Genomic DNA, 18,919 nt, shown 5'->3' with positions numbered 1-18,919 from the left:
ATGTGGCTGCCCACCCTGGACATGAGCAAACCATATCCGTAGGGCTGCCTCCGTAAGGTCCTCCTCTGTGTAAAAGGCATCTGGAATCCTGATGCTGGCAGATCGGCCTCTCAAGTGAGGCTCTGAGATAGCCAGAACAACAGGGAAGTGGTCTGAAGTGGAAACCCCCGCAGCAATGCATACCGATCCACCTCTGTCTAGTGCCCAGTCATCTACATAAAATCTGTCAATGCGTGCATGAATAGGCATCTGTTGCCTCCTGTTCGACCAAGAGAACAGGAGGGACTGTGGCTGAATAAGAAAGGCATCATCACACCAAGTATCTCTGCCACAGAAATGGAAAAGGAAGGCATCCCAAGCTGCTCTCTCCAAAGAGTGAAGTCCGCCTTCTCTACCCCCTTTTTTGTCTGAAGGTAACTCGACCATGTTAAAGTCACCTCCAATCACCCAAGAATCCACAATGGGGGCCCAGGAGAGCAAAGTCTTCCACATAAGGACACGTTCCCCTCTAATGTTGGAGGCATATAGGTTGAGGAAGCCAACCTTACGCCCTCCAATCAAAAGAATAATCCACTGAGCTCTAGAGGGGATAATGACTCCGTGCCCAACAACTAAGGGGAGAACCGACTGCGAAACTGAAATAGAAGTGCCTCCCCTAGTGCCCAATGCAGGCGACCAAAAAGTATGGCGTGAAAGCAACTTGCCTGACTTGGCACAATATCTATAATCCAGCTTGTGCTCTTGAATAAATAATATATCAATGGGACCCCCAGTAACACCTGGATGAAGCTGATCCCGGATCAGCTGTCTACGGCGGCGATGTGGGACACCACCTAGGCCCTGTATGTTCCAACTGATAATCCTCATCGACGGGAGGATGTAGAGTGGAACACCTTACCCGACCTAGTGGCGGAAACAAACCCCTCAACAGGGGAAGACCTCTTGCTCGAGGAGGGAGGGAAGGAACCCAGTGGTGGAAAGTCAATAGGGGAAAGAATCCTGGCACCTGAAGAAGAAGCCCTGTCAATAGGAAACCCAACCACTGGCTCCCCAAAAGTAGCGGGCACAAACTCCTCCTCTGGGAAATCTGAACTCTCTGCCAAGGCTGAAACCGAGTTCCTGTGGAGCAATCCAGACACTGGAGTACGAAGGATCCCTTGTGAGGGAAGAGGTTTTTCAACAGTGTAAGCTATCCCCTTCCCCCTATCCAAGGGAGGGAGTGAGGAATGCTCTCTACCCTGTGTCTGCCCAGCGGCAGAGATCTCCGTCCTCAAGAGGAACATCTGGCACTGCTGGATCTAAGGAAGAAGTTGCAACTGGGGAGGAGGTCAAAGCTTCAGCGTCTCGAACTGTGCAAGGTGAGACAGGAAGGACAGCTCGAGGTGAAGCAGAGTCTACTAAGGTACCCTCGTGAACTGAAGGAGGGACCTGCACACGTACTGGAACCCACTGTAAAGCGTCGTGTGTGCCTGAGGGAGGTGGGGGTCGAGGAGCAGGTGAAGGACCTGTACCACCCCCCTGTCGAGGCCGAGGAATAGGTACTGGACCTGTACCACCACCTGACTGAGCAGGACTGCCACGTGAAGAACGAGGAGCAGGAGCTGGACCTGTACCACCCCTCTGTCGAGGTCGAGGGGCAAGTGCCGGGTCAAATCCCCCCCCCTGTCCCCCCTGTCGATGCCCTGAGGCGGTAGCTGTACCAGAGGGCTTCTTAGGCCTTTTCTTCTTCCTTGGGCAATCCCTGGCAAAGTGTCCCGAGGTCCTGCAAATCCTGCACTGGTCCTGCCTGCCTGAAATCTCCACTCTCTGGCGAAAAAAGGAACCATCCGGGCGCTGGATCATGACGTGGTCCATCTTGAGGTTAGGATCCTTGCAAAGGACCCTAACTCTAGGAACCCCATCAGCCTTGGTTGCCTCTGCTACAGTCAATGGCAACCCAGGGAGGGGTGGGATCTCAGCAATTGCGCCAAAATGCTCCCCAATAACAGAAAGAAGTCGATGGTAAACCTGGGGAAGCCCGGGGAACCTAATGAAGAGCGAGAAGATTTTCTTATCTGCCTCTATTGGGTCGAAACCAAGGTGAAAGGCTTCAAAGAAGATCTTCCTGTGTCCCAGGTGTAAAAACTCGGCCTTGAGCACAGTGCTCGCAGCCTCTGGAGAGTCAAAAACAACCTGGAAAAAACCTCGTCCCAGAAGGCGAACATCTAACAATCGAGGAGTGAGGTCTGGGGGGAGAGCCGCAAGCATCCAGTCTCTGGCTTGGGATCTAGAAGGGTGAGACCCGAAGATGCGTGCTAGCAATGTGGTAGAGCATTCAATCTCTACATCCTTCTTGAGCTGCTGCAACTCGTCTTTAGATAAAGTGATAGTTTTCGTGGCCGGTGGAGATGGAGTAGGATTGGCTGACGGGGTATCCATCGCCAATCAAGGTGAGGAGGCCGACTCGAACAGAATGAAGGCTCCTTCCGTTCCAAAAAAGCTGTGGGGGGCAAGGGAGGGGAAAGGAGGCAAGAAGGAAGCAGGGGGGAAGGGGAGGGAAGGAGGAGAGGGGCTGGGGCTAAGAGGGGAGAGGGGCAAGCTGAGAGGGAGGGAGGGGGCGTTGGAGGGGAGGGCTAAGAGGGAAAGGAGAGGAGAAGAAGGAGAGGGGAAGGAGAGAAGGGAAGGGCAGGAGTGAGAGGAAGAGAGGGGGCGGGAGAGCAGGCAGGGAGGGGGCACTCTCGCAGTTCGGCTCCTTGAAATCCATCGTTGACCACCTAGTTCTGCCCGCATTGCTTTCCACCATCGCTAGCCACCTAGTTTCCACCCGTGTTGCTTTTCCGTCGCCCGTCTCCCTGTCATCCCTGCTCCCTTGGCGTCGCTGCTCCCCCGTCATCGCTGCTTCTGTGTTCCTGCTCCCTCGTCGCTTCGCCACCAGCCACGCCATGTCCCCTATCGCCGCACCGCACCGTCGCCCCTTTACGCCTGCAACCTTAGCCTTTCTTTTCTTCCTAAGGTTCAGTTAGACAGGGTTAGTTGGGTCGGGTTAGGTTTGGTTAGTTTAGCTAGGTTTAGTCAGTGGAGTGGGTTAGGTTAGGTTAGGTTGGGTTAGTTTGGCTCTAAGTTAGGTTAGTACTAACTAAGGTTAAAGGTTGGGTTAGGTTCGTCTAAGAAAGTGCCCTAACAATCCTAAAGATCTTAGGCTAGAACTGTCCTAACTGTCTTAGGTGACTTAGGGACCTCCCCCCCCACAAAAAAAAAAAAGGTCCACTTTTCAGCTTCTTTCTAGGGACCTTTCACAGCCCGTTTCGAGCCATTTTGGCTCCGTTTTGAAGCTTTTTCGACGACCCTTTTTTCGAGCCTCTCCATCGACATTTTCGTGTTTCCACACACTATCTCAGGTGCTCATTACGCAGGGTTTTGTTATCCATTTCTCCTTGCCTACATTTGAGCTCCTCTCTCCAAGGCCAATCACCATGGCACCGAAGCGTGTTCCTCATGATATATTGCATGACACTGATGAGGCTACTCAGTATGAGCAAGTGCCTGCCACAATGGTTGCATCCACTGGTGGTGCAGAGGTTCCTTCCACTCAGCCTCTCTCTCCTGCATCTCGAGAAGTGCAGGCAGTGTAGACGCAATTTCTGGATGCCCTTTCCTCTATGCTCCAGGATGCTTTCCACCAGATAGGACAGGAGTTCAGCCAATAGCTTACCAAAGCCATGGCTATGCAGGATACGGCTCTTGTCCAGATGGGACAGCAGATTGGTCAGCTGATCACATCTGCCATTGTTATGCAGGATAAGGGTAAGCAGCCCGCACCCCAACACGGGGACCATTCAGACAGTCAGGATATTTTGTCTGCTCCACATAGGGGTTTTATGGCAAATGGCCGTCCTACCTATGAGCATCAGTCTTCTGGACCATTCCATGTACCCCAGCTCGGGGATTATCTAGACATACATGATGCTTTTTCTGTGCCACAAAGCATCTTCTTGCAGGATGTCAGGCCATCTTTTGGCTCTCAGCTTTCTATATCTATGCAGGCTGAGCCGTCTCTTTTGGGCCGACCCGTTGGTGTGCATCCGGCTAGTGCTCCTTTCACCGCACCTGAGGCCATCAAACTTGAGATGCCCTTCTCCGATTATGTGAACCTCAAGCATGATGATGCCCGCACTTTTGGGGGTTACACACACAAGAATTATGCAGCCAAGGATATCAAGGACAAACTCAGAGTGCATAAGTTTAAAGGGGACACTCGCACTCCCAATGAGTTGGTGGAGTGGCTCACGAAGCTGGAAGACTATTTCCGCTTCTACCCCAAGTCTGAGGAGGAGCGCATCATTTTTACAGATATGCATATGTAGGACTATGCCCACACATGGTGGCAATACACGAGGGATTCGCCTCAGAGACCAACCACTTGGAGGGGTTTCAAAGAATTGATGGTCACTACGTTTGTATCTCCACTTGTATTGGATCAATACTTGGCTGAATTTTATGACTTGTCACAGGCCGGTATGGTCGAGGAGTACTTGCAGCGCTTTTGGAGGCTTTCCCTGTTTGTGCAGGACGTATCTAAAAAGGAAAAGCTATTGTGTTTCATCCATGGGTTAAGTTCTTCTCTCGCTACAGATGTGAAGGCACATAACCCTCAAACAATTGAGAGGGCAGCTCAGCTTGCAGAAGTATTCAAGCCTAAATATGCTGGCAAGCACAGAAATGCCATGGGCAGCTCGCATGCTACGGGGTATGAGGCTGAGTCAAAGCCTAAGTTTGCTGAGTGGACTGACAAGAAATCTGCAGCAGCACCATTTCCTCGCTTTCCTACTGTCTCGAGTAGTAAGATGCCGTATGCCAGGCCTTACAGGTATCCTGAAGCCAAGCCTGGAGGCAAGCCTACTGCTGGAAATGAGCAGGCTGAGATAAAACAGCATACACGGGCAATAATGGATAGTAGAAAGAAGGCCAACTTATGTTTTAAATGTGGCGAGAAATGGACTCCTGAGCACAGGAATGTGTGCAAGATGCGCAACAGTGGTACTGCCAAACTCAGCATGATCATTGACTTCTCAGATGACGAGGAATTGTTTGATGCCCCAGGTTCTTTGGATACGTCACAGGATGAGATGGCAAATACACATGATGCAGATGAGGCTCCTGACACTGGAGCCACGAAGGGCACTGACTTCCCTTTTGATCCTAGTGGTGCTATGGCGCATGACACTCATGCTTCGCATCCGTATGAGATTCTGCCCACTATTGGCATGAGAGACCTACGGCCCACTCTTTACTGTGGAGCATCACGATGCGATACCTTTTTATGCACGCGAAGATGCAGGTGGTAATGCTCCAGTGAACGAGGAGGAGGTTTATTGGGATGCCCAGCCAACACTTTATACTATTTCCATGCATGCCTTGATGGGTGCCAAAAGTGTTGATACTGTCAGATTAACAGGGATGATTAATGGCTGGATTTTGCATGTGTTGGTGGACAGCGGTAGCACCCATAGTTTTGTTAACAGCAAGACCTTACAGAGGGTGGGACTGATTGCTACTGAGATAGACCATGGGCTGAGAGTAGAAGTGGCCAATGGACAGCATATGGTCAGTAGATCTTGTTGCCAAGATGCAAGGATTAAGTTCTCTGATGACTATACATTTGCAGGTGATCTCTTGGCACTTGACATGGGCCCAATAGATGTTGCCCTGGGCTGTGATTGGTTGCAATCACTAGGCAAAATCAGCATGGATTTCAATGCCTTAACACTCAGCTTTGTCCACAAGGATGGATCAGCTACATTGCATGGTATTGCAGCTCCTAAATTGCAGGTCATTTCAGCAAGGCAGTTCGCCAGAGAGCTCAAGAGGGGCAGCGCCATATATTTATTAAATGTGTCAGTAACTAAAGAGGGTGGCACTCCCCGCATTGATGATTGTGATATGCAGAGTTTGCAAATGTGTTTGCTGATTTGCCATCACAGTTGCCTCCAAGAAGAGATGTAGATCATGCCACAGTCAGCTTTGAAGACCTGAAGTTCGCACTCACTCATGCTCTTGTGTTGGCATACTCTGATTTTTCACGTACTTCCATTGTGGAGGCAGATGCCAGTGGCAAAGGATTAGGGGCTGTGCTAAGGCAGGAAAACGGGGTAATTGCTTTTGAAAGCAGGAAATTGGATGCCAAGGAACTAGATCATCATGTGTATGATCAGGAGATGTTGGCTATCCTCCATGCTTTCGAAAAATGGCACCACTACCTGTACGGTAGCAAAATCAAGGTTAAGACAAATCATAGGACACTCAAGTATTTCCGTATGCAGCCCAACTTGTCAATGAAGCAGAAGAGGTGGCTGGCTAAGGTTGAGTCTTATGATTTCGACATTGAATACAGGAAAGGGAAAGAAAACGTAGTTGCAGATGCCTTATCCCATATGTGGGCTTGCAGTTTGTCTGCCATTCTACCATCTACCAGGAGTGGATTCATGGTATTCAGGAAGAATACATGCAGGATTCTAAGGCAGCTTCCATATATTTGGAGTTACAGAGGCCATCGAGACAGGGGCATGTTGAATTTAAGCTGCATAATGGGCTGTTGTGGTGCAAGGACATAATTTATTTGGTGCCAAATTCAAAGTACCGACTGCTGGTCTTACAGGAAATGCACTCATCTCCTATGGCAGGACATGCGGGTATTACTAAGACATATGAAAAGGTCAAACAGAGCTTTATCTGGGATGGCTTGTGGCGGGATGATGTTAAATTTGTCAGTGAATGTTTGCCCTGCCAGCAGAATAAAGTGGACAGCCGGTTACCCGCGGGTCTCTTGCAGCCATTACCTATTCCAGAAGGCAAATGGACTCACATTGCTATGGATTTCATCACAGGGTTGCCTTCCACAGATTGAGGATGGGATAGCATTTTTGTGGTGGTTGACAGAATGACAAAGCAGGCCCATTTCATACCCACTAAGACCCGTTATTCAGCATCACAGGTTGCTTGGCAGTTCATCGAGCATGTTTTTAAGCATCATGGCTTCCCTCGGGAGATTGTCAACGACAGAGATGCAAAATTTATGGGTAACTTTTGGCAGGAGTTATTCACAGCAGTGGATACTTCTCTTACACCTAGCACCACTTACAACCCTGAGACGGATGGACAGTCAGAAAGGGTGAACAAATGGCTGGTGGAGTATTTGAGGCACTTTCTGTCATGACACACAGAAGTCTTGGGATAAGTGGTTGGCACTTGCTGAATTTTGTTACAAACCAAGCACATCTATTGGCATGAGCCCATTCGAGGCTATGTATGGATGCACAGTGGGTATGCCATCTCTAGTTGTAAACATGACTGTGAAAAATCAGTAAGCAAGAAATGACTTGGAGAGTATGGATGCCCTTCTGCAATTGGCTAAAAAGAATATGCAGGATGCCCAAGCCAAGCAAAAGAAGTATGCGGATGAACACAGGAGGTATCTATCTTTTGAAGAAGGGGATTATGTGCACTTGTGTCTCCATAAGAACCGTTATGCCTCGCTGAAAGGTAACACCAACAAGAAGCTTGCTCACAGGTATTACGGTCCCTACAGGATCATCCGCAAAGTTGGTAAGGTGGCGTATGAGTTGGAGCTACCCAGGACCTCCAGGATTCATAATGATTTCCATGTGTCCTTGCCGAAGCCACATGTCGGACAGCATGTCCAAGTCCTTCCTGAGCTACCACCTATGAATGAGGAGGGCCACATACTCTATGTTCCGGAACGCATCATGGGTTTCAGGGATCACGTACTCCGAAACAAAGTCTACACCGAGTATCTTATCAAGTGGCAGGGACTCCCTAAGGATGAGAACTTGTGGCAGCCAGAGAGCATTGTCCAAGACAACCCCTACCTCCTACTAGGCTGATTATTATTTGCTGTTTGCTGCACCTATTTAACAGCCCCAATATGAAATTTTGAGGGCAAAGTTCTATGGGAAGGGATGGCTGTAATGAAGGGGAAAAAGAGGCCAAGTTAGAGGCCCTTTAGGTGGAAAATATGGAGGGACTATATAAGTCTCCATCCACCCCCTACTATGTACTTTTTGATGTGACATCTAGTCCTATCTATTCTCCCTTCCTCCTTCCTGCCTACGCTCAGTCAATCTCTCTCTCTCTCTCTCTCTCTCTCTCTCTCTTCCCTACTCCCTCTCATTCTATCCCCCTCTTCCTACCACATTCTCTCTCTCCTACCCTTCTCCTCCCTTCTTCCATGGGCGGAGTATTATATCAAGCACAAACTCAAGCACACAGCTGTCTATCCCTTATATTAGTAATAGTGGAACTATGGAAGAGGTAGGTGCTCTCGAGCAACTTTGACAGCCACAAAGGTACATTCATGCCCAATTCGACTTGTTGCCGGCAGCTTTCTCCAGGGTTACAATTACCTGTTGGCCAGCACAGTGACATGCTTGATCTCGTTGTCCCTAGGAGGCAAGTGCGGCCGCTAGTAGATAGAGAGGAGGTGCCTTGCAACTTGGAAGCAATCCACCTGTCCAATTGTTTTGTAATGAATCATAGCCCGACTATGATGATCTTGATAGAAGCGGTGTTCATCCGCGGAGAAGAAATCTTCTTGAACGACCTATGAATACTCAGAATAGAGATCAGCCATGTAGAAAAGGGGGTAGGGGCAGATTTAGAGAAAGGGGGATAGACTAGCAGAAGGGGAGAGAGATCGGGACCTTAGTCTAACAATCCTTCTTGGCACCCCTCTCTAATGCCAGGCCTACATATTCAGAGGCATTAATTATTGTATCCACCATTGCATTGTCAAGCCTTCTTGGTGTCTTGCCTCACCAGAATCACATCGCACGTTTCCCCAATTATGGTTAATGTAACGTGGTGCCATCAAATTTATTTTTTGATTTTGTACACCCACTTGGTCTCAATAGCTTTCTTCCCTATGGGCAAATTCCACTAGTTTCCATATGTTATTTTTCAGGATAGAATGTAATTCTTACTTCATGGCCCTCACTCAATGCTCAATGTCTTAAGATCCTCAAAACTGTTAGGCTCAGTTGGAACAGTGAACTCACCCAAGCTATATCAGGCATATTTTACTCCTCTTGTTCCTCTTGAACCAGGCCTCGTCCTATTGGAGAGAGGGGCTGAAACTCTTCTGTCCTGCAGAGTCTATAACAGCCATTTGGGGACTGTTCGAGCTTCCAATGAAGCAGCTTTCTCCTCTCTGCCTACCTCAAGCACATCCTCATGTGGGATAGGCTGATCTTGGACCTGATTGGGAGCATCCAAAGGTTGCTGTGCATCAGCATGTGAGGCTGAAATCCGGTCTTCTACTAGCTGCTCTGAAGTGCCTTCAAATGCCAGTGGAAACAACCCTTCAAATACATACTTAGAACCCGTATGCAGCTGTCTATCAAACTCAGTCATGGACTGATCTGAGTTTTCTGCAAAAATCACGTCTCTGCTGACCAAATCCTTCTGGTCTGAGGATTGTAGAAATGGTAAGCTTTGCTCTCACTGTTGTAGCCGACAAAAATGCACTTAATGGCCTTATCATCCAGCTTGCTTCTCAACTGCCCAGGCAGCCCTGAGGTAGTCCACCTTGTTATACCAAGCCCCATAGGGAATCACAATTTTCAAGGCCTTGGTTGGGCATTGTTCAAAATGTGTGCTGCACACATTATTTTCTCCATCCAAATCTGTGTGGCAACCTTTTCCCTCTTATCATGTGTGTGGCCATTTCCATTAGAGACCTATTTTTTCTCTCAGCAACTCCATTTTTCTGAGGTGTATATGGGGCTGTACACTCATTCACAGTCCCTCTCTCCTTCAGGAAATCTTTGAAGATGTCTGACATACATTCCCCCACTCTATCTGTTCTCAAAGTCTGCATTTTGCAGCCAAACTCATTCTCAACCATAGCCATAAATTGCTTAAAGCACTGAAAGACATATAATTTCTCTTTTAAAGGACACACCCATGAGAATCTGATGAATTCATCGATGAAAGCAACAAAATACATATGTTGTCCTCATTGAGCTGCAATTTTTTGTTTCAGCTCTAATAGTTTCAGCCTCTAGGAAAGGCATTCCTATGCATCGTTCCCAATAGGCACCCCTTCACAGACATGTCTAGAAGAGTCTCCCAAGGTACCATCCCATATCTCTGCAATAACTGCAAACTGCCACAGTTCACATGGCCATATCTTGCATGCCATAATTCTGCATTTGTTATTTCTAAAGTAACCATTGCCACACATGCATATGCTACTGTCATGTTTGTCCAGCTATAAAAACCCTCATTTAAATTGCCTATAGTGACTATCTGATAGTCCTTTCTCTACCTAGCAATGCACTTATCGTCCTCAAAAAGGACAGCACAGCCATTTTTTCCAAAATAGGACATCTACAGCAAATTCTTCTTAATCCCTGGCACATACAAGACAGCTGGAAGACGAAGATCAGTCTTATCAACTAATGACAGCAAAACCTCCAAGTCCCTTTACAGGGCATGAAGAATTGTTGGCACAAAATACTCATTTACCAACTGAAGCAGGCTGTAAATCTCCAAACAGATTCTCCTTGGAAGTAGTGTGCCTAGAAGCCCACAGCTGAAGCATCACTCAAACTGAGTGTGGCAACCTCAATCATAACTGCATAAAAAATCTTCACCCACAAAGTCTGATGAGGCACTATCTTTCTTTGCATCAGATGCATTTGAGTCTAAAACTATCATTGCAGCTTCCTCCTTCCTTTCTCTGTCCAACCTCTTCCTCCATTTATTGACATGGTGTCCGGCTTCTTGCAATAATGGCATTTACCCTTCTTTTTGGCCAGATCTGCATTTTCTAAAGTTTCTTTGACAGCTGAGCTGAATCAGTCTTGGACTGAGACCCATCAAAATGAGGCTTGTTTATGCTTTTAGCAAACGAGGCTAGATCACCGTCATGCACATCAAGAGACATAGTTTTCGCAGCCGCAGTAGATCCTGAAAAGTAAGTGGAACTGTACTACCCCTCATGGACAAATTCAGAAAACTATGAAAAGACAAATAAGACTCTGGCAATGATTTCAATTGTAGACACAAATTGACTATGAGATGTAGCTTCATCAATGTTCAACAGTTCCAACATTGAATTACTTTTTTGCATCTTGACATTGTCAAGCTGTCTTTTCAAATAAGAGACCCTGGCCTAGTTACTTGCCTGATATATATTCTCGAACGTATCCCAACATGCTTGGAAATCCTAGTGGAATTGATATGCGGTTTCATAAACCACTTAGCAGACAAGGAAATATGTAACAAGGCATGGGCATCTCTAGCATCCCATCTCCTCTGATTCTCAGTAGGAGCAACAAGTGCAGCTCGTGCAGCTGTCCTCGCCTGAGCTTGTCGCCTATCACGGGGATTACCCCTTGCTTAAGGTCTTACCAGGAGCAATGACTTGCATCTTTTGGAAAAGCATCTTCACCTGTAACAAAACCCCATACTCTTTGCAACCAACAAGAGTTCGTTATCATAAAGCTCCAAAACATCTCTCGGATTTTGATTCAGATCCCAAGCCATCTTCAAAAATGATTTACACAAACAGTCATAAAAATAATTTCTGGGTGCCTACCATGTGTGACCTTTGTGGACTGGATCAAGTACTGGGGACCCAATCCCCCCATTTCCTAGCCACCTGTGATCTCATCCCCAAAATAGATCTAGGGGATGAGTGCTCTTTATGCCCACCAGCCTTTATATTCCAGCCACATATTCCCAAGTGGATGTGTTGGCCAGCACTTGAATAGGCCATTGCCTCCATAGTTCATGTACGCCATACCATATGTAAAGGCCACCTTAAGGGCTAGAGGCTTATGCCTTAATATAAACACATCCCGATTGGATACTCTAGTCAAAGCTCTGCTGACCTAGATGTGAGGTCATGACGCCCAAGAAATTGCTGGAAGACAACTTTGCTGCCACTGTACTTTGCAGCACAGTCCAACGTTCCTTTGAGCCATTGGAACTCTATTTCTTCTTTTTCACATTGTTGGCTGAGCCTATATTCTGTGTATGACTTTGATACTTTGAAAGTATCATACCTGACTGGTAGATCTAATGGATCTGATAAAATGTCTTCTGAGATCTGAAGCTTGCCTAGAAATAGCTGGACCAGCCTCAGCTGCCTGCTGGAGCAACATATTAGTGAGGAATGCTTCCTAAGTCTGAGGCTCTGTTAACTGCTACAGAATTACTTTTACGCGGTGTTCTTTGTGTTGCTAAGTGTTTCCTCAAGGCTCGGTGGATTTTTATAACCCCCCCTGACTGGATTGTCAGCGGATTATAGCTGGTGGACTAGTCAGTCTGCGAGGGTCCACTTCAGTGCACCTCCCTCGTTGTAGGACGAACTGCAGGATAAGTTGAGCTTTGCACTTACGATATCGCCCTTCGTGTGCCACTCTGCTCTTCCTTCTAGGCTCTCTGAACTAAAGGCCTCTGTAGCACAGACATGACATGAGATAACACTTTAATGTTTTCAACCAGCATTAGGCCAAGCATGGATGCTTTCCAAAACGTTTCCCTATTTAAGTGTTAATTGCAATCAAATCTGTAGTTATCCATGACATCTTGGAGTTGATGCGTATGCGTGTGTAAATTCTTCCCCCTTGGTGATGCTAAGGCACAAAGGCAAAGTTTAACAACCCTGCACCCCCCGTTTCCCCCAAATTTTGAACCTGCACCCCTCCTTTTTCCCAAATTTTGAATCTGTTCCCTTCACGTTTTACTTTGCTGACTGAAGATATTTTGTTTGTGCTTACAGTTTATTCAGAATGAAAGCCTTTGCCTTCTCAATAAGAAATTCATTTTGGACAGTCTAGAAATTGTGCCTAAATTGATGGGTTCCCTTTGGACCAATGAAAAGGTTTTCTGTGTAGCCGCTTTTCAAGCAGAACCTGGTGTCGGCATCAAACAGGACTAGCTCATACGTATACTTTTAATGTAGCTACAGTTGAGCGGAAGCCGGTTTCCTGATCAAGAGGATAAACTCATTCTGCTGTGGCTAGTATTTCAGTATGAGAACTTCAGAAAGCTTGTGCAAATTTCCCTTGGATGAAGTTGCAGCCTGCTGATGTGTCAGTAATACTTTTTCAGGGGTAGGTAGCTTAAGAGCTAATTTTTCTAAGCTACCCTTATAAATGATCATTTGGGAATCTACAATCAAATGTCTCTACGGGCCGTTTAGCTTAGGTGAAGAGAGTGTTTATTACCTTCTCCTTTAGTGCTAGCCTTTGTCAGGACTGACCCTGTGCGTCACCTCCAGAATTTTGAAAGGGACTCAGTATGAAGACCAACGTATATATGGTTGCTCCTGTGTTGGATGTGTGTTTTGTCTGAGGGAATATATTTATGCCATGGTCTGCACCCACCTTTGGACACTGATGGGGTTGGTGGAGACACCATGCTATGGATAATGAAGATCATGATCTTCAACCTTAGGGCTATTTTCATGCAGTTGAGACTGCATTGCTTGTTAGTAGATGAAGTTTCTGCATGTACTGGATTCAAATAGATATGCCAAAACTATTGAACCTATTGGAATCCAGGAACACCTCCATACTTCATCTACAAAAAGCAGAAAACTGAAGTTTGTGTCAAGTTTTCAATACACGGGCTATCAGTATGTATAGAGCTGGTGTGAGAAAATTTAAAGATGATGGCAACTCTTTTGTTTGCAGTCCTGACTCTGTATGATGACATATGAACATCCTACTCTATTTGAGAACCATATGTCACCTCCAACCTTAGGAATATTATCTGACAATTATTGGCTTGAAGATTGTAAGCTTATTATATATTTCTTTAGGATTTGGATATATTCAACAACAGTCCAGGCCCAAGATATCAATCCTGTACTGTGATTTTGATATTTTGTCTTTCTAGACATACTTCCTGTACTGTGATTTTGATATTTTGTCTTTCTAGACATACTTTGATTGCCATCAATATTTGCATTTGCAATGCCCCCTCCTCTCCAATTTCCCGGTGCCCTTCCCCTCATTTGTTTCAAGGGGCCATATCACCGAATTGAATGGAATTCATGTTCTGATTGCACTCTGCATCATGAAATGGGCACTAAAATCTTTGGCATTGTGAATTTGACTTGCAGGTAAGGTTGTTAAAAGGAACTTTTTTTTGTGGGCCCCATAGTCCATACAAAACCTTGGAGGAGCTTTGGGATGGTGAAGTTTGAAGTACACAATGGTCGTTGACAAACAGAACAAAGTTTTGGGTTACTGGAGTACCGGATGCAAATTACATTACTTTCAAGAAGAGTAGATTTGGACGGAGATGAAGTGTTGTGCTCATTTTTGCATGTCATCAAGACTATTTCTGGTAAATAATATATAATTTTACCATGAGACTTTCTGACTGTTTGTTGACGTACAACAGTATGACAGTATTCAAAGTAAGGCATGTGCACAAGTAGTAAGTGGACAAAAAGGACAATGAAGACTGCGAGACTAAAAAGCTTAGGAGAAGCAGGATATATAACTTTACATTATACTATTCATTAATTAAAAGCTATGTTGATTCATACCTTTTTATGCATGACATCTCTTCAATAATACATATAATCTGAGCGCAGTGTTCTTGGTTTGAACGAAATGCATTGTGTTGAAGAACCTCCAACCCCCCCTGCCCCCCTTCCCTCCCCCCCCCCCCTTTCCCCAAAAAAAGAAAAGAAAAGTTTATACAAAGCCTTGGAGGAGCTTTGGGGTGGTGAGGTTTGAAGTGCACAACAGGGTCGTTGACAAACAGAACAAAGTTTTGTCTTACTGGACTACTGGATGCAAATTATAATAGTTTCAAGAAGAGTAGATTTGGACGGAATGAAGTGTTGTGCTCATTTTTGCATGTCATCAAGACTATTTCTGGTTAATAATATATAATTGTAATATGAGACTTTCTGAATATTTGTTGACAGTACAACAGTATTCAAACTGAGACGTGGCACAAGTAGTAAGTGGACAAAAAGGACAAGGAAGACTATGAGACTAAAAAACGTTGGAGAAGCAGCTTTGCACCTAAGAGTATGTAGCAATAATGGATGTGGATCATAGGGGACCTTGATATCTGGTGACCTTAGGACATTACTTATGTGTGTGTGGTTGATCAAAGATAGGCATGCTTGGAACTACAGGCTTTGCAAGCATTAATATGCAATAAACAAGGATGCAAAAGGAAGGAGAGAATGTTAGGTTGCTCAAGTTTGACCATCTAGCATCGCTCTTTTATTATTGTGTCACTTTCTTATACAACAAAGTTCTTGTTTGTACAAACGTATTACAAGGATCATGTACAAGTTGTGTAGTTTTCCCATTAGCTCTTGTTTGTATACATAGAAGGTGGAAACACGAGTTGGGTCTTCTTTTGTAAACTTTTGGGTCTTTGAGCTATAGATACCATTTTTGTTGAGCTATAGATACCATTTTTGTTGCTCATCAATATGGACTACAAATGCAAAATGGCATTCTTGGTGGGTGGTGGTTCATTAGTGATTGATTATTTAGTCTTGCACTCACAAGAGCACGTGAAGTTTTAGTATCCATTAGTAGGGGTGATTAGTTGTGTACCTGTGGTACATAGAAGCATGCCATGGATTATCTAGCCTTTTGCTTCAGTTGGAAAGTTGAGTTCAATATGGTAAGGCTAGCCTCATAACTCCAAAATGCTTAAATGCTATTATGCATTGTTATTGGAATTCTATGATGTACGCATTGGAGAATTGCACCATGTCATATTCTTTATTATCAAGACTCATATGGATTTGGCGCTTAACCAAATTTACAATGTCTCGATGCATGTTGATGGCACCTACTAACATTGTCTATAGTAGTATCACCTCATCCTCATACTAGTATCACCTTCTTCCTCGACCTTCTCCTCAATTGTTTGGATCAATGGAAATTTCATTGATGGGAGGAACTTCTCCACAAGGATGAAATCTGGAATAGCATCATATGTTTATTTTGAAGATTGCTCCTCATATCCCACATCTCCTAAGTTAGCTAATATTTTATGATTACAATAAATATATAGAAGCTCAGCTCAATCTTCCAGGAGTCTATTCCTCAAAATACTTTGGATGTACTTGTAGCGACTCCAATTCCTTTCGGCACCTGAGTTGGAGGATGGTTGTGCCAAAGCCCTAATGGAAAATGAACATAGGAGTTCACAACGAGCACCATTCATCATCCACCATTTCCATGTAGATGTACTTCCAGCTAGTGCTTGTACATTAAGTGATGCAAATAAACCCTCCTTGCATCATTATTTGGCGATCTCCTTACAACACTTTGATAAATGCAACATCTTGAGGATGATATGCTCAAACCACCTTATGGAAATCGTGACACCAAGAACCTGTCGCAGTTTCATGTTCCACTTGTCCTTGCATCAAGAAGGTACTCAACACCGTGCAGTGGGCTATGAGGTTTCTCCCATCGCTTTCTAAAGAAACTTCGTAGCTCCCTTCATTTACTACATTGAAGGGTTTTCTTGAATTTTTTTATTTGGACACATTGTCGGATTTCTAGTACAAAACCCACATTTGAAAATGATTAAAGGCAATTGTTATTTTTTAAGAAAGGAGTTTGCATGCAAAATAAAGATATAAAGTAGTGAGAAAAGCTTGGTAAACTTCACTTTCCAACCAAGTTTGTCACTTTATTATTAATGTGTTTTAATCTTTTATTTCAAAATTTTAGCAATTATACATTGAATATACATATTACATTATATATACATCTCACTATACTGTATATACGGGTAGCTTGACCCGTCTACAACCTATGATGGGTTAGCAACCGAGTCTCAAGTTTGAATCAGGATGCTTGGAATAGAATTTTAGGTTTTATTTATAAATCTCAATATTAGAATGCTTTTTAGGGGATTTTCAAATTGGATCTTGGTTAAGACTTAGCACCTCTAAGCTTCCAAAACTATAAGTATAATTTGTGTTTGATGCCCAAAAAAAAACCTTCCAATCCCCATGATGGACTATTTATGTAATCTCTCTCTCTCAATGGCTGCAATGTGTAAAAATGCATGCAAAATCTTGTTCTTCTTTTAGGCAATTGCAAAATTGTAGATCCACCTTGTGAACTGTATACTGCCTCAAGCAATTGACGCAGTCGAACAAATTTCATAATTTCATGAGCATGACATATGATCCCCTTGAACCATGGTAGATGCTTGTACCAATCTTTCAACACCAAGTTCAAGGTGTGAGTGCCAAATGTTGATACATACAATTGGGAAACTCTCTTTATAGTACCCTACTAGGCTTTTTGTAGCTCTTTGCATTGTCTATGACAATCTGCACAACTTTGTCTGGGACTCTCTCCCTTATGGTTTCTACCAAAATACTTGCTATGTAAATCTCAGACTTTCTTTCATTTTCAATGGACTTATGAAATACCTCTCCTCTCGGTGATACAATCATCATATTTAACAACAAGCGTCTTTTTATATCTATCCATTTGAAACAAGTATGTATCTTGTGTTACGCAATAGTTGAAAAATTTACGGTTGATGTCATATTTTTACTCAGCGTATGCTTTGTCTAGTATAGTTGTCCGCAAGGTCTTATAAAGAAGAGATCCGTGAAACCTACATTGTACAGCGTGATGTAATTACATGCATCTTGTATGTCAACGTTTTCAACCCAACTCAATGGATAACCTAAAAATTGATTGGCCAAGAATGTCTTGAGCCATCTCCATGTCCAGATCCGATTACTCTCCACAATTGATGGTTGCCTCATGGCTTGATTTTGACCCCCACTTGTAACTACGGTTGTATGTGGTGTAGATGTCGATGTTTCTTGATTCCCCGATTGAGGCATTCTTACACCAACACAATTGAGACGGGGGCCTGAGTAGCCTCACTACTTTTGGAACTTGTATGGTTGAAGTTTGAGCTTCTGTTTTGGAACTGTGGTAGATGCAACATTGGAATTATCGCTTATAACTTGGCAAAATACATTTTTTTGCCTTTTTTATGTGATTGTCGTTCATCTCTTAATTGTTGAGCAAGTGCCATCATTGCATCTACCATGGCAAATTGTAAACAATTTGTTTGTGGATCCAAGCTGATGAGTGAGCACTTTGTGCTATCAGCTTGAATTGCAATATCTTGCCTCCTACTTGAAGCTCATGGTTCCAGTATCTACGCATCTATTTTTCATGTCCATACTTATTCAAACAAAACGTCTGAAAACATAGACATAGATCAATACAGTCTCGCCGAATACAATTATATTCAGCAGGATTCCAATGCAAATAAATGAGCAAAAACGACCTCTTGGAGATCTCGATACCACTCATAATCCCCTTCACATTCATTGCCTTGCTCTTGTGTTTGGCCCACCCAATACACAAGATATCAGACCAGTCGACCACTTCAAAAATTACAATGAAAAATCTCTATCTCTCTCTCTCTCTCTCTCTCTCTCTCTCTCACACACACACACACATCCCTTTGGGGACCCTTGTGTGCTTCAGGCTTGTCAACATACTGATGGCCCATGAAGATAGGAAATTATATTGAAGTCTATCATAAAGAATATGATGTTCCACTTACGCACAAGCTCGTCTCGGGGAGGTTATTGCATCCTCTAGAACTTGACAATGCCTTTTATTATTGTTTTCTCCATAATGCTTTTTATTATTGAACATGGATAGAGTTTGGAGCACTACTTAGAGCCTAGAAGGTGTTCTATTTACTAGTTGGATTACTTAAAGAAAATAATGGGAACTATTTTAGAAAGCCCTCCTATTATTTACATTGAGAATTATCTATATTCACATGAAAGTGATGGCACATCTTAGTTACTTTACATTAGTTGGGACTATGAGTGGTTGACCCAATGTATCCCTTGGACTACCACTTA

The 18,919-nt window shown here is 44.3% G+C and overlaps 1 protein-coding gene across 2 annotated transcripts in view; it reads left to right on the top strand.

Moving 5' to 3' along the window:
- The window catches only part of LOC147882916 (NADPH-dependent aldo-keto reductase, chloroplastic-like), a 95,917-nt gene extending 81,390 nt beyond the window's left edge, over window positions 1-14,527 (top strand). For both annotated transcript variants that reach the window (XM_087400701.1, XM_087400702.1), the window contains exon 8: window positions 14,132-14,527. In XM_087400701.1, coding sequence (XP_087256827.1) covers window positions 14,132-14,215 — 84 coding nt within the window. In that variant the 3' untranslated portion in view covers window positions 14,216-14,527. The remainder of the gene's footprint in view (window positions 1-14,131) is intronic.
- The last annotated feature ends 4,392 nt before the right edge of the window (window positions 14,528-18,919 follow it).

Source organism: Dipteris shenzhenensis, chromosome 29 (genome assembly GCF_047967505.1).
Source record: "Dipteris shenzhenensis isolate YYH24624 ecotype China chromosome 29, Dip_SZ_1.0, whole genome shotgun sequence".
Lineage (NCBI taxonomy): Eukaryota > Viridiplantae > Streptophyta > Polypodiopsida > Gleicheniales > Dipteridaceae > Dipteris > Dipteris shenzhenensis.
This window is presented reverse-complemented; position numbering and strand designations above follow the sequence as displayed.